Source organism: Anser cygnoides, chromosome W (genome assembly GCF_040182565.1).
Source record: "Anser cygnoides isolate HZ-2024a breed goose chromosome W, Taihu_goose_T2T_genome, whole genome shotgun sequence".
NCBI classification, from domain to species: Eukaryota; Metazoa; Chordata; class Aves; order Anseriformes; family Anatidae; genus Anser; species Anser cygnoides.
In genome coordinates, this window is record NC_089911.1 from 4,680,748 (window position 1) to 4,695,199 (window position 14,452).

Sequence of the window (14,452 nt, forward strand, 5' to 3'; positions counted from 1 at the left end):
TGTCCCCCTTGGAGGACCCGCGGTGCCCTGAGATCACCATAGAGATGCGGCACCATAGAGGCGAGGCCGGAAGCGAGGCTAGAAGGGCCCGGAGCTGGGCGCCAACCATAGAGACGGCCATAGGGAAGCATTGGTGGGTGAGAGAGCAGAGCGGCTCGTGGAGGACTTGTCCTGCAGCCTTTATTCCGCCTATGTACAATTAAGCTCTTACAAATGTTTACACTATTTACAAATTAAATAATTAACCCGCCGCGGCGGGAGATGGGGGCTGGGTGAGTTAACGGGGGCGGGTTTTGGGGCGAAAAGGAGAGGGTTTGGGGCAAAACGGGGCGGGTTTGGGGTTAAAAGGGGGCGTTTTGGGGGCGAAAAGGAGGGGTTTTAGGGTCAAAGGGGGCGGTTTTGGGGTCAAAGGGAGGGCTTGGTGGTGAAAAGGAGGGGTTTAGGGTGAAAAGTAGGAGCTTAGGGTCAAAGGGAGGGGTTTTAGGGTCAAAACGGGGCGTTTCGGGGGTCAAAAGGGAGGGGTTTGGGGTCAAAAAAACGGATTTGGGACCGAAGGGGGCGGTTCTGGGATGACAAGGAGGGATCTTGGGGGCAAAATGGGCTGATTTAAGGTCAAAAGGAGGGATTCTGGGGATAAGGGATGGGTTTCGGGGTCAAAAAAAAAAAAGTTTGGGGTGAAAAGGAGGGATTTTAGGGTCACAAGGAGGAGTTTTAGGGTCAAAAAGAAGGGATTTGGGGCCAAAAGGAAGGGATTTGGTGTCCAAAGTAGGGATTTGGGGTTAAAATGAGGGGTCTTAGGGTCAAAAAGAAGGATTTTGGGGTCAAAGGGGGCGTTTTTGGGGCCAGATGCCCCCCTTTGCAAACCCCCTCCTTTACTCCCCTTTTCAAAGCCGCCCCGAAACGAAGGAAAACCCCGAGGAACCCACCCCAAAAATCCTCGACTGGCCGCAGCTCCGCCGTTTCCACTCCAAATTAAACAAACAAAAAAAAACGATTAAAAGATCAACTCCCGCCTCGTTATTGCCCGATTTTGCCTAAACGAGCCCAAAATTCCACCCCGGGCTCCCCCCCCCGGCCCCCGTTTTTCCCTGAGATTTTGGGGCTCCTGGAAGCCCGCTCGGTTCGAAGAGGCACTGAAGGGCAAGGGCCAACGGGGTTTGCGGCCGGGGTCGCCTTCCCGGGGGGAAAACGGGGTGAAAACCCCACATTTTGGGGCCACGAGGGGGTGAAACGCCCCCAACCCCCCCCCCCCGGAGCTGTCCCGAGGATAAAGGGTTAATACTGCAAGGAGGGGGGCGGAAAGCACCCCAAAATCCCAAATGGCTCAAAGCTTTCGGGTTTGACCCCAAAACTGAAGCGGGTTGGGGGGTTGAGAGCCGCCGGGGGGGGGACCCGAGAAGAAAACTGGGTTAAAACCACGAGGTTTTGAGCAATTTCAAAGGGGGACGGTGTTTTCATAACCGAACCCCGTCCCAAATCCGGAGGTAGAGAAAAATGGGGTGAAAATGGGCAAAAACGGGTCAGGGGGCGCTGCTGAGGGGAACTCCCCCCCCACAGGGGAGGCCATGAGCCTCCAGATTGCTTTTTTTTTTTGGGGTGAAAAGTGGGGGGGAAAGGAGGCGCGGGCGGCTCGTGGGGGGCTCCAAAATGGAGGGCGAGGGGAGAGGAGGCCTCGGGGGGGGGGGGGGGGCTCTCCGAAAGGGAGGCCGAGGGGAAAGTGGCCTCCAAGGGTCCCCAAAACGGAGGGGACGAGGGGGAGGGGCAGCCTCCAAGGGTCCCCAAAACAGAGGGGACGAGAGGCGGCTTCCAGGCCCCCCCCCCCCCCAAAACAGAGGAGAAGGGGGGCAGCGGCCCTCCAAGGGTCCCCCCAAAACGGAGGCCGGGGGGTGCGGTGGCCTCTGAGCGTCCCCAAAATGGAGGCCGAGGGTGTCAGCGGCCTCTGGGGGAGGGGCAGGTCTCCAAAAGGGAGGCCGGGGCCGTCAGAGGGAGGGGGCCGGGGCCGGCGCCCCCAGTTTCCGCAGGCGGCGGCGGCGCAGCTCGGCCGTGTCGGGTTCGCCGGGCGCGGGTGAGCCTTCGGCCTCCTCCTCCTCCTCCTCCTCTTCCTCCTCCTCAGGGCGGGGGGTGAAGCCTTCGGCGCCTGAGGGGCCCGGGGGATCTGGGGGGAGTGGGCAAGGGAGAAAAGGGACCCGTTAGCTCCCGATTGCAAACCCGGTCTGAGACCCGATTGCAAAACCCGGTCTGAGACCAGCTCTGAGACCCGATTGCAAACCCGGTCTGAGAATTCCAGCTCTGAGACCCGATTGCAAACCCGGTCTGAAACCAGCTCTGAGACCCGATTGCAAACCCGGTCTGAGACGCGGTCTGAGACCCGATTCCAAACCCGGTCTGAGACCCGATTCCCCCCAAATACACGCACCGGAGGAGCTGGGCTCAGCGGGGGGCGAGGGGGCGCCGGGCTCCGTGGTGGTGGGGGGTTGGGGAGCAGCGGTGGGGGGCCGGGGGGGCCTGGAGGGAGAAAACGGGGAGAAAAGGTTAAAAAGGAAACCCCCCAAAATGGCTTTTGGGCTGCGAGGGGCCGCCTCACTCCCCCCTCCCCTATTTCCCCTTTCCCAATTTTCCCCTTTTCCTCCCCAATTTTCCCCTTCCCTAATTTCTCCTGCCCCCCAATTTCTCCTTCTTCCCCCTACCCATTTCCCCCAATTTCTCCCCAGTCCCCCCAATTTCCCCCAATCCAGCCTTTCCCCTCCAATTTCCCCCCACCCCCTCTTTCACCCCCATCTTCTCCCCTTTCACCCCCAATTTCCCCCCAAATCCTTCTTCCCCCCAAATTTCCCCCAATCTCCTCTTTCCCCGAATTCCCCCCAAATCCCCCAAATTCTCCCTGCACACCCCAAACACCCCATAATCCAATTTCCCCCCCCAAATCCCCCACCCCCCAATTCCCCCCAATCCCCTTATCATCCCCCCAGACCCCAAGCCCCCTCCCCTTCCCCCCCCAATTACACTCCAATGCATCTTTTCTCCCCTTCCCCCCCAATCCCATTTCCCCCCCCAAATTCCCCCCTTTCCACCTCCCAACCCCCTCAATTCCCCCCGACCCCCAATACCCCAAATCCCCTTCTCCCCCCCAAAACCCTCTCCCACCCCCTAACCCCCCCACATCCCCATTCTCCCCCTCACCCCCTTATTACTCCCCCAAATCCCCCTTTCCACCCCAAATCCCCCCATTCCCCAAAAAGCCCCTCCCAGCCCCCCAAGCCCCCCAAATCCCCCCTTAAAATCCTCCCCAAATCCCCCCATTTCCCCCCAAATCCCCTCTGAAGCCCCCCATTCACCCCCAAATCCCCCCAAACCCCCTCCCAGCCCCCCCAAACCCCATTTCCCCCTAAAAATCCCCCTCCCAGGCCCCCCCCAAACCTGCCAAATCCCCATTTCCCCCCAAAATCCCTCCCAAACCCCCCTCCCAGCACCCCCAAACCCCCCAAATCCCCCCCATTTCCCCCACAAACCCCCTCCCAGCCCCTCCGAAACCCCCCAAACCCCCCCCAGCCCCCCCCATTTCCCCCCAAATCCCCCTCCCAGCCCCCCCCCAAACCCGGCAAATCCCCATTTACCCCCCCAAATCCCTCCCAAACCCCCCTCCCAGCCCCCCCAAACCCCCCCCATTTCCCCCCCCAGACCCCCTCCCAGCCCCTCCCAAATCCCCCAGTTCCCCCATTTCCCCCCCAATTCCCCTCCCAGCCCCCCCAAAGCCCCCAACCCCCCCAAATCCCCCCAAATCCCCCCCCAAACCTCCCAGCCCCTCCCAAATCCCCCAAACCCCCCCAAAATCCCCCCAGACCCCCCCCCAAAGCCCCCAAACCCACCCCAAACCCCCCAAATCCCCTCCCAGACCCCTCCCAACCCCCCCAAATCCCCCCCCCGACCCCAAATCCCCCCCCCGGCCCTACCCCAGCGCCGCCAGCACGCTCAGGTACTGGTTGATCTGCAGCATGGCGGCGTCCAGCAGCGTGTGGATGTCCCGCAGGCACCGCAGCCGCGCCTCCACGTGCTGCCGCTCGTGGCCCTCCAGCGCCCGCAGCTCCTCCGCCGTCAGCCCCGCGAAGCCCGCGGGGGGCACCGGCATCGGGGGGAACCCTGCGGGGGTCCGCGGGTGAGGGACAAAAGGGGGAAAACCCCCCCCAAAAAATCCCCTAAGAAAAAAAAAACCTCAACCGGAGGCTTACCGAAAAGCGGAGGCCACGGCATCGCCAGCCACGGGGGCGGGAGGGGAAGGGTGGAGGCGTCGGCGGGTCTGGGAGCTAAGGGGTTAAAAAAACGCGGTCGCAGGGGTGGGAAATGGAAGATTTGTCCCCAAAATTAGGGTGGGGAGAGGGGGGAGGCTCACCTGAAGCGGCAGCGGGGCTCGGAGCCGGGTTTTCGGAGCCGTTGGGGGCGGGAGGGAAGGGCCCCACGGGGGGCCAGAAGGGGAACATGCCCGGGGGAAAGGGCGGCAGCATCCCCTGCGGGACTGGGGGAAAAACGGGAAATCAGCCAAAACACCCCAAAATTCCCTTAAAACGGTCGGCTGCGGGCGCAGGTTCGATGCTGGCTTCGAGTTTCCCCAAAATCAGGCTGAAATCCTACAGTTTTGGGGCACCCCGAAAGCAAAAAGCCGTGGTTTTGGGTGTAGGGTTTCTTATTGAGGTCGTTTTTTCCCTTTTTGGGGTCGTTTTTCCCTTTTTGGGGCCAGAAGGGCAGCAGCATCCCCTGCGGGACTTACAGGAAAAGGGAAATCAGAGGAAAATACCCCAAAATCGCTTTAAAACGACTGCCTGAAGGTGTGGGTTTGATGTCCCCTTACAGTTTCCCGAAAACCAGGCTGAAATCCTACAGTTTTGGGGCATCCCAGAAGCAAAAAGCTGGGGGTTTGGGTGTGGGTTTTCTTTCTGGGATGGCTTTTCCCCCTCGTTTGGGGTGTTTTCGCTTTTTGGGGGGCACTTTTTTCCTTTCTGGGGCAGCTTTTCCCTTTTTGGGGACCTGTTTTCCCTTTTTGGGGCACGTTTTTATTTTTTTGGGGGCACGGTTTCTCCTTTCAGGACCAGCTTTTCCCTTTTTGGGAGCTGTTTTTTTTCCTTTCTGGGGTGAGTTATTCCTTTTTCAGGATGGCTTTTCCCCTTTTTTGGGGGCATGCTCTTTCCTTTTTGGGATGGGTTTCTCCCTTTTTGGGGACCTTTTTCCCTTTTTTGGGCGGGTTTTTCTTTTTTGGGGGGCGTTTTCCCTTTTTGGGGACACGTTTTTCCCTTTCTGAGGTGAGTTTTTCCCTTTTTGGGGACGTGTTCTCCCTTTCTGGGGTGGGGGTTTTTTCCCTTTTGGGGGCACATTTTTCTTTTCTGGGGTGGGTTTTTCCCCTTTTTTGGGTGTAGGTTTTCCTCTTTGGGGCACATTTTCCATTTCTGGGGTAGGTTTTTCCCTCTTTGGGACACATTTTCCCCTTTTTTGGGGCACATTTTCCCTTTCTGCGGTAGGTTTTTTCCTCTTTGGGGCAGTCCTTTCTCCTTCTTTGGGGCACGTTTTCCCTTTCTAGGGTAGGCTTTTTCCTCTTCGGGACAGATTTTCCCCTTGTTGGGGGCACGTTTTTCCTTTCTGGGGTGGGTTTTCCCTTGTTGGGGGCATGTTCTTCCTTTCCGGGGTGGGTTTTCCCTTTTTGGGGGCACATTTTCCCCTCTTTGGGGCGAGACTTTCCTTTTTGGGGACCTTTTTCCTCCCCTTTGGGGCAGACTTTTCCCATTTTGGGGGCACATTTTCCCTTTCTGGGCCGCGTTTTCCCCTTTTTTGGGGCACTTTCTCCCCCTATTTGGGGCGCTGATGCTCACAGTTCGGGGGCTGCGGCGCCGGCGGGGTCTGCGGCGGGGGCTGCGGCTGCTCGGGGGGCTCCGGGGGGGGCTGCGCGGGGAGGGAGGCGCGGAGCACGTCCATGCGGCACGTGGGGCACGTCTGCTGCCGCTGGAACCACGACCGCAGGCAGCTGGCGGGGAAAGACAGCGGGATTTAGGGGTTTACCAGCCCCCTGACCCCCTATTTTTGACCGGCGAGACAAATAACACCACCCTGACCCCAAATCCTTGTCCTGAGCGGTGAATCACCTCCCCCAAACCCCAAATCTCTGTCCTGAGTGGTGAATAACACCCTCCAAACCCCAATTTTTTTGTCCTGCGTGACAAATAACACCCCCCAAATCCCAAACTTCTGTCCTGTGGGACGAATCACATCCCCCTGGACCCCAAATCCTTGCCCTGCCTGACAAATAACACCCCCCAAACCCCAAATCCTTGCCCTGCCTGACAAATAACACCCCCCAAACCCCAAATCCTTGCCCTGCCTGACAAATAACAACCCCACGACCCCATATTTTTGTCCAGCATGGTGAATAACACCCCCCTGACCCCAAATCCTTGTCCTATGTGACAAATAACACAGTGCAGACCCCAAACCTTCGACCAGGGTGACAAATAACGCCCCCCGGACCCCAAACCTTTGACCAGGGTGACAAATAACGCCCCCCCGGACCCCAAACCTTCGTCCCATGGGGCAAATCCCACCCCCCCAGACCCCAAATCTTCGACCAGGGTGACAAACAACGCCCCCCAGACCCCAAACCTTCGCCCCGTGGGGCGAACAACGCCCCCCAGACCCTAAATCTTTGACCAACATGATGAATAACACCCCCAAACCCCAAATCTTTCTCCTGTGTGATGAATAACACCCGCCAAACCCCAAATCTTTGTCCTGCACGACAAATAACGCTCCCCAGACCCCAAACCTTCGTCCCGTGGGACAACTCCCGCCCCCCAGACCCCAAACCTTTGCCCCGGTGTCCTTTGGGCCCCCACCTGGTGTGGAAGATGTGGTTGCAGGGCAGGCGCTTGGCGCCCGTCACCATCTCCTCGCGGCAGATGATGCAGACGTTGTCCACGGCCTGCAGCTCCTCCGGGGTGGCGTCGGGGTAGCTGCAGGGGAAAAGGGGTTACGGGGAAAGATCTGGGGAAAAAGGGACCGGGAACGCACCCCCCCGCGGCGGTCTCCAGGGGTTTGTGGCTGAAATGAAGCTTTGGGGGCGTCTGCGAAGAGGTTTTCCCTATAAAAAGGGGGGTCTCTCTAAGGGGGGTTTTTTCCCCTAAGGGGATCCACAAACCCTTTTTCCCTGTAAGTTCTCTCCAAGGGGGATTTAAGGGGATCCACAAACCCTTTTCCCCCATAAGGTCTCTGTAAGGGGAATTTAAGAGCACCTGCAACCCCTTACTCCCTACAAGATCTTTCCAAGGGGGATTTCATGGGATCCACAACCCTATAAGGTCTCTCCAAGGGGGATTTAAAGGCACCTTTTAACCCCTTTCTCCATATATAATCTCTCCAAGAGGGATTTAAGGGCATCCACAACCCCATTTTCCCCTCTATGGGGGATTTAAGGGATTCTGCAACCCCTTTGTCCCCTATAAAATCTTTCCCAGGGGGATTTCATGGGATCCACAACCCTACAAGGTCTCTCCAGGGGGAATTTCACGGGATCTGCAACCCTATGAGCTCTTTCCAAGGAGGGTTTAAGGGAGTCTGCAATCCCCTTTGTCCCTATAAAGTCTCTCCAAGGGGGATTTAAGGGATTCTGCAACCCCCTTCTCCCTGTAAGATCTTTCCAAGGGGAATTTCGCAGGACCCACAACCCTACAAGGTCTTTCCAAGGGAGATTTAAGGGCATCCACAACCCCTTTTCCCCCTATAAGGGGGATTTAAGGGAATCTGCAACCCCTTTGTCCCTATAAAGTCTCTCCAAGGGGGATCAAAGGGATCCACAACCCTACAAGGTCTCTCCGAGGGGGACTTAAAGGCATCCACAACCCCTTTCTCCCTCCGAGGTCTCTCCAAAAGGGATCCCCAACCCTCCGAGTCCTTCCTACCCCCCCTTCTCTTGGTAAAAACCAGTTGTTTTCCCCCCAAAACCCTCCTCCGCCTCATTTTTCGGCCCCAAACCAAGCCCGCCGGCGGCTCCGCGCGCTACTCACAGCGTGTTCATGTTGCGGATGGCGCGGCGGGACATGATGGCGTCGGTCACGGCTTTCTTAAACTGCCTGCGAGGAAACGGGGACGAATTCGGGGTCACGAAGGAGGCGGCCCGGCCCCGAAAGCCGCCCCGAAGGCGCTCACCTCATGGCCAGGTACATGGGGCGGATGGCGAAGAGGGGGAAGGTGTGCACTTTGATCATGATGGTCATGAAGGCCATGTAGAGGAGGACTTTGATGAAACCTGGGGGGGGGGAAAAAAGCAAGTTAGGGACGGGTTTTAAATAGCTGTGGGGTGGGGGAAGCGGGACGGGACCCCGAAGGCGGTTTAGGAGGCGCTTCGGGGGCTCGTTCCACCCCGTCAGCCGCCTCCGACCACCAATCCCGCTGCCGCTACCGCAGATAAAACCCGACGAGGCAGCAAATGGGATTTTAAGGGGGTGGAAAACCCCATAAATCGGGGAGGAAAAGGAGGAAAAGGCCGGCAGGAGCTCGGCGTACCCGTGAAGAGCTCCGTGTACAGCATGTAGACGGCTTTGCTGTCCCAGGGGTTCTCGTTCTGCAGGTCGATGGAGTGCAGGACGTACTTGATGAAGATGGTGAGGACCATGGTCATGAGGATGGCGTACTGCGGGGCACGAAGAGGGCAGCGGGGGCTCAGGACCGGCTTGGGGGGGGGCTCCGGGAGCAGTTTGGGACCAGCACGGGGCGGGGGGGCCTCACCTCGAAGCCGAAAACCAGCTGGACGGAGGCTCCCCGCGTGAGGATGCTGTGGTACGCGTGGCTGACGAAGAGGAAATCCAGGAGCCCCAGCAGGAACATGAGGGCTGCGGCGGGGGGGGGGGGGGGAGGAGGGGAAAAAAAAAAGGCAGGTTAGGGACCCCAAAACTGGGGGAGAAACCCCAGAAACAAACGGGGCTGCTGCGAAAAGAGATGGCACCCCGAAACGGCTCCCGCTGCAGCAGCGGGATCAGCCCCCGTGGGGCAGATTGGGGTTAATTAGCGTCGGGAACGAGGCTGGTATCACCACGAGCTCATTAGGAACCCCCCTGCCCGCATCCCAACCCCTATTTCCAAGGCCAATCCCCTGCTAATTCCTCCCCCAGCCCACTTGTGGTCTCTAAATCCCTTCCCCACAACCAAAACCACGTTTTCCTACGCGTCTCGGATCCCATTTTCCCCCAAAACACGTTTTCCTATACATCTGGGATCCCATTTTCCCCCAAAAATGCGTCTTCCTATGCATCTGGGATCCCATTTTCCCCCAAAAACGCGTCTTCCTATGCATCTGGGATCCCATTTCCCCCAAAAACGCATCTTCCTACACATTTGGGATCCCATTTTCCCCAAAAACGTGTTTTCCTATGCATCTGGGACCCCGTTTTCCCCCAAATGAGCGTTTTCCTACGTGTCTGGGACCCCATTTTCCCCCAGAACACGTTTTCCTACACATCTGGGATCCCATTTTGCCCTCAGACCCCTCCTGAAGCACCTTTTCCCCACCCGAACCCCAGAGCTCATTAAATCCCCAGCCAGGCCCTCGTTAACAGAGCAGCCCCGATAACGTTATCTCACCCCACGTGTTTTTCCCCCCCCCCCCCCTATGCAAATACAGTGCCGAAATTATCTTTCCTGCCCAGCTGCGGAGGAGGCAAAGCTCCCCCCAAGCTGGGAACGGGAAGGATCCGGCCCTGGGGGGGGGGGAAGGCGCCACTCACATACGATACGGAAGTGGAAGAGCCAGGAGATGTTGGGGCTCCGCTCCATCTGCGGGAAAAGGGGAGAAAACGCTAAAAAACCCTCCCCTCCGGACCCCCAAAATCAAGTTTTTTCGCCTGGTTTTTCACTCACGAAGTCCACCCGGTCCTCGGCCAGCCAGTGGAAGCACTTGAGGAAGAGGAGGAGGGTGAAGAGGGCGACGAAGCGGGGGCTGAAGTCGTCCCTGAAGACGGTGAAGGCCAGGCAGGTCTCCGTCACCGCGTACCACGAGCGCTCCAGGAGGTGCTGCGCGAGAAAGGGAGCTGGCAGGGCGCACAGGGGAGCCCACAATCGCCCCCGGACCCCAAAAAATCAAATAAATCACCCCAAAGACCCGTTAACATCCCCCTCAGCCCAGCAGAATTCATCCCTGGAATCCTAAATCCACCCTAAATCAGAGAATTTTGCTCCCCAGGATGGAAAAAAAATCAAATAATCCCCCCCTAAAACTCTTAACATCTCCCTCGGCCCCACAGGATTCAGCCCTGGAATCCTAAATCCTCCCTAAATCTAAGAATTTTGCTCCCCAGGGTGGAAAAAAATCTGATAAAGCACCTCTGAGCCCCCCCCAAAATCCAATAAAAACCCCTAAAGCCCGTTAACATCCCCCTCAGCCCCGCAGAATTCAGTCCTGAAGTCCTAAACTCTCCCTGAATTGGAGAATTTAGTGCCCTCAAGCCCTCCAGGATGGGAAAAAAATCAAATAAAAGCCCCAAAACCCGTTAACATCCCCCTCAGCCTTGCAGGATTCAGCCCTGGAGTCCTAAATCCTCCCTAAATCTAAGAATTTTGCTCCCCAGGGTGGAAAAAAATCTAATAAAGCACCTCTGAGCCCCCCCCAAAATTCAATAAAAACCTCTAAAACCCGTTAACATCCCCCTCAGCCCCACAGGATTCACCCCTGGCATCCTCAACTGTCCCTGAATTAGAGGATTTAGTGCCCTCAAGCCCTCCAGGATGGGAAAAAAAATCAAAAAAAGCCCCAAAACACGTTAACATCCCCCTCAGCCCCACAGGATTCGGCCCCGGAGTCCTAAACCCTCCCAAAAATCGGAGGATTTCGGGCCAAGCTCGGCTCACCTCCATCTCCGCCGCCCGCAGCTGCCCGAAGAAAACCTTGCCCATGAATTTGCCCAGCAGGAAAACCAGCACGAAGGCCTGGATGTAGAGAACCTGCGGGGGGAAAGAGAGATGGGGTGATTTTTTTGCGGGAAAAAGGGGCAGTTTGGGCCAAAAGGGGGCAATTTGGGAGCGCAAAGGGCGGCTTTGGGGCCAAAAGGGGGCAGTTTGGGGGCGCAAAGGGCCGCTTTGGGGCCAAAAGGGGGCAGTTTGGGGGCGCAAAGGGCCGCTTTGGGGCCAAAAGGGGGCAGTTTGGGGGCGCAAAGGGCGGCTTTGGGGCCAAAAGGGGGCAGTTTGGGGGCGCAAAGGGCGGCTTTGGGGCCAAAAGGGGGCAGTTTGGGGGCGCAAAGGGCGGCTTTGGGGCCAAAAGGGGGCAGTTTGGGGGCGCAAAGGGCCGCTTTGGGGCCAAAAGGGGGCAGTTTGGGGGCGCAAAGGGCCGCTTTGGGGCCAAAAGGGGGCAGTTTGGGGGCGCAAAGGGCCGCTTTGGGGCCAAAAGGGGCAGTTTGGGGGCGCAAAGGGCCGCTTTGGGGCCCCGAAAGCAGAAGTGAGCCCCCGCACGGCGTTCAGGCGTGACTCCACGCGCCGCCGCCGGCCTCGTTTCCCCTCAACCGCCCCTAATTAATTAATTACCCGCCAGCAAACCCGTCAGGGAAAGCTTCTGCGGCAGGAAATAAACAAACCTCGCGCTCTTCGCGGCCGTTACCCGCGTCAAAATAGCCAGGGGGGGGCGCCGCCGGCGGAGGCAGCTCCGCGTTTTCTCCCCCAAAAGCGGGATTTTGCCCCCGAATCTTTTACCGGGGGGGTTTTTTTTGGCTCCCCCCCGTACTCACGGCCATGCTGGGGCTGGATTTGGTGAGATAAACCACGGTGGGGTAGAACTGGTGCTTGAGGTAGTAGGCGTGCGCCACCACGGCCGTGGTGAGCGCCAGGCTCCCCGCCATCACCGCCGCCGTGCACAGCATCTCCGCGGCCCGGCCGCCTGCGGGGGGGGGGGGGGGGGAAGGGGTTTTTTGGGGGGAAAAAATGGGGAAAAAAGGGTTAGCGCGGTGTGAAATTAGGGGCCGGGGGGGCATCGGGGCGGGTTGGGGCTCGGTGGCAGCAGGGGGTTGTTAAATGCCGGGGTCTGGCCCCAGATTTGGCCCCGTTCGTGGCTCCCCCCGCACCCCAAAGCCCCCCCGATCCCCCCATTCCTATCTACGTAACCCCCTCCATGTCTCAGCCCCTAGAAGCCCCCCCAAACCCCCCCGTCCTACCTATGCCCCCCAACCTCCGCCCAAAGCATCACAGCCCCCCGTAAGTGCCCCCAAAGCCCCCTCCCACCCCCTAAACCCCCCAATCCCCATCTACATGCCCCCCAACCACCCCTCCACTAAGTCACAACCCCCATAAGTGCCCTAAAAGAGCCCCCAAAGCCCCCCCACACCCCCAAACCCCCCCAATCCCTACCTACGTGCCCCCCAACCACCACCCCACTGCGTCACGCTCCCAATTAGCACCCCCAAAATCCCCCCCCACTCCAACCTATATGCCCTAAACACCCCCTTCCGTATCAGACCCCCCAATAAGCACACCCAAAGCCCCCCACCCTCCCAAACCCCCCAACCCCCATCTACGTGCCCCCCAACCACCCCTCCACTAAGTCACACCCCCCAAAAGCGCCCCAAAAGAGCCCCCAAAGCCCCCCCACACCCCCTAAACCCCCCAATCCCCATCTACGTGCCCCCCCCAACGACCCTCCTACTGTGTCACACCCCCCATAAGCGCCCCCAAAACCCCCCCACTCCAACCTATATGCCCTAAACACCCCCCTCCGTATCGGAGCCCCCCAATAAGCGCCCCTAAAGCCCCCCCCACTCCCCTAAACCCCCCATTCCCAACTACATGCCCCCCAACGACCCCCCCACTGCGTCACACCCCCCACAAGCACCCCCAAAGCTCCCCTACTCCTACCTACGTGCCCCCCACCCCCCCTCCCTGTCACAGCCCCCCATAAGCGCCCCCAAAGGCCCCTCACGCCCCCTAAACCCCCCCAGCCCCCTCTAACCCCCCCCAAACCCTCTCTAATCCCCCCCAAACCGCCCTCACGGCCCTCCCCCGCCCCCCTAGCCCCCCCCCTTTCCCCTCACGACACAGGCTCTGAGCCCCCCCCCCCCACTCACCCGGCCCCGCCGCCGCCGCCGCGCCCCCCGCCTCAGGCCGCTCCTCCCTCAGCCGGAAGCGCCTCGGCGCGAGACACCTCACTTCCTGCCTGCCTGCACCACACGCAGCCCTGCGGGGGGGGGGGGAAGAGGACAGAATGAAGGGGTCCTTTCACCGTTTCCCCTCCACCTAAATTCCTCCATCTCCTTTTTATCTCTGCAGGGATTTATCTGCCATTTTAATTACCCTCAGGGACCGGGGGGTGGCGCTGCGGCTCCCCCTGTAACGTACATGGGTCACCCCCCCCCGCGCTCGCACTTGGTACGGTCTGAGCCGCCCCTCAGGCGTTGCAGAGGGAGGGGGCGGGAGCGCCAAGGGTCCCGTGGCTCGCTCTCATTGGCCAGCCCGCGCGGCTCTTAGCCAATCGGAAAAATCTCCCGCGCGGCTGTTGCTAAGAGGAAGGGAGACGGGGGGGGGACGATGAGCTGAGCTCGGCCTCAGCCCGCTGCTTTCCCCTCACAGATCTCAGCCTATCAACAACGCCTCCCCTTCTGTTTCGCTCTTCTGATTGGCTGGCGTCGCTTGCAGTCCCGCCTTCGCGGCTTTGACTGACAGCGAGGCCTGAGGAGAGAGGGGTGGGGCGGGCGGCTTCTTCCTACTCCGCCTCTGATTGGCCGGCGGCGTGGGTGGGCGGCCTATAGATAGGCGGATGCCGGCCGGGGGCGGGGTTAACCTGGTCCCGCCTCTCGCCCCGCCCCGCGCGGTCTGGTCAGGTGAGAGGAGGGGAAGGGCGGGAAAAGCGCGAGGCGGGAAAACGCATGGGCGTCGTCGCTGCCTCTGAGGTGCTTTCTTTCCCCTTTATTTTCTGAGAGAAAAAAGGGGGATTTTTGAGGTAAATTTACCGTCTATCCCCCCCAGCCTGCCTGCGGGGGGCTGAGCTCAGGTGGTGCAAGGTGAAAATAGCCCCGTAAGTCTTTTTATTTTCGCTGTACGTGGTGCATCTCGTATCTCTCCCGGCGAGGGAAGGGGGACCCCGGTGGTTTTCTGAGGGGGAAAAAAGCTGTGAGGGCTCTGCTGTTCCTGTGCATTAAGGTATGGTGAAGTGCAGCACTTTTGCCCTCTCCTCCTGCCTTTTAAAAAAAAAAAAAGTGAAGGTGTTTTTCCCCTTTTTTTCTCAATAGTTGGTGGAGTGGCTGCTGTTTGCCCTTCAGCGAGGGGCTACGAGAGGCGTCCCCTCTCCTGGCTGCCACCATCAAAACTAAAATCACTTTATTTGAGGTTAGGTGCTGGGAGAGGCAATGAAACCTGCACCAACGAGGTGTTTTCTTGCTTTTTGTTGGAGATGAGCCCAGTTCTATTTTTGGGGGGGGGGGGTAAACTAGTTGTCCTTATTGCTGCT

The 14,452-nt window shown here is 59.0% G+C and overlaps 2 protein-coding genes across 2 annotated transcripts in view; both read right to left on the bottom strand.

Annotated features, from left to right (window-relative positions):
- Nucleotides 1–4,580, bottom strand: part of LOC136786277 (ubiquitin-like FUBI-ribosomal protein eS30 fusion protein) — a 43,800-nt gene extending 39,220 nt beyond the window's left edge. The window contains exon 1 of the mRNA XM_066987580.1: nt 4,577–4,580. The gene's annotated coding sequence lies outside the window, so the exon portion shown is untranslated. The remainder of the gene's footprint in view (nt 1–4,576) is intronic.
- The window catches only part of LOC136788858 (E3 ubiquitin-protein ligase synoviolin-like), a 17,282-nt gene continuing 2,993 nt past the window's right edge, over nt 164–14,452 (bottom strand). The window contains exons 2-17 of the mRNA XM_066987572.1: nt 13,074–13,183; nt 11,745–11,893; nt 10,876–10,968; nt 9,889–10,041; nt 9,756–9,804; nt 8,761–8,864; nt 8,539–8,665; nt 8,182–8,281; nt 8,040–8,105; nt 6,873–6,989; nt 5,856–6,007; nt 4,388–4,510; nt 4,227–4,301; nt 3,951–4,137; nt 2,417–2,505; nt 164–2,155 (exon numbers count right to left, since the gene is read on the bottom strand). Coding sequence (XP_066843673.1) covers nt 1,980–2,155; nt 2,417–2,505; nt 3,951–4,137; nt 4,227–4,301; nt 4,388–4,510; nt 5,856–6,007; nt 6,873–6,989; nt 8,040–8,105; nt 8,182–8,281; nt 8,539–8,665; nt 8,761–8,864; nt 9,756–9,804; nt 9,889–10,041; nt 10,876–10,968; nt 11,745–11,893; nt 13,074–13,183 — 1,870 coding nt within the window. The 3' untranslated portion in view covers nt 164–1,979. The remainder of the gene's footprint in view (nt 2,156–2,416; nt 2,506–3,950; nt 4,138–4,226; nt 4,302–4,387; nt 4,511–5,855; nt 6,008–6,872; nt 6,990–8,039; nt 8,106–8,181; nt 8,282–8,538; nt 8,666–8,760; nt 8,865–9,755; nt 9,805–9,888; nt 10,042–10,875; nt 10,969–11,744; nt 11,894–13,073; nt 13,184–14,452) is intronic.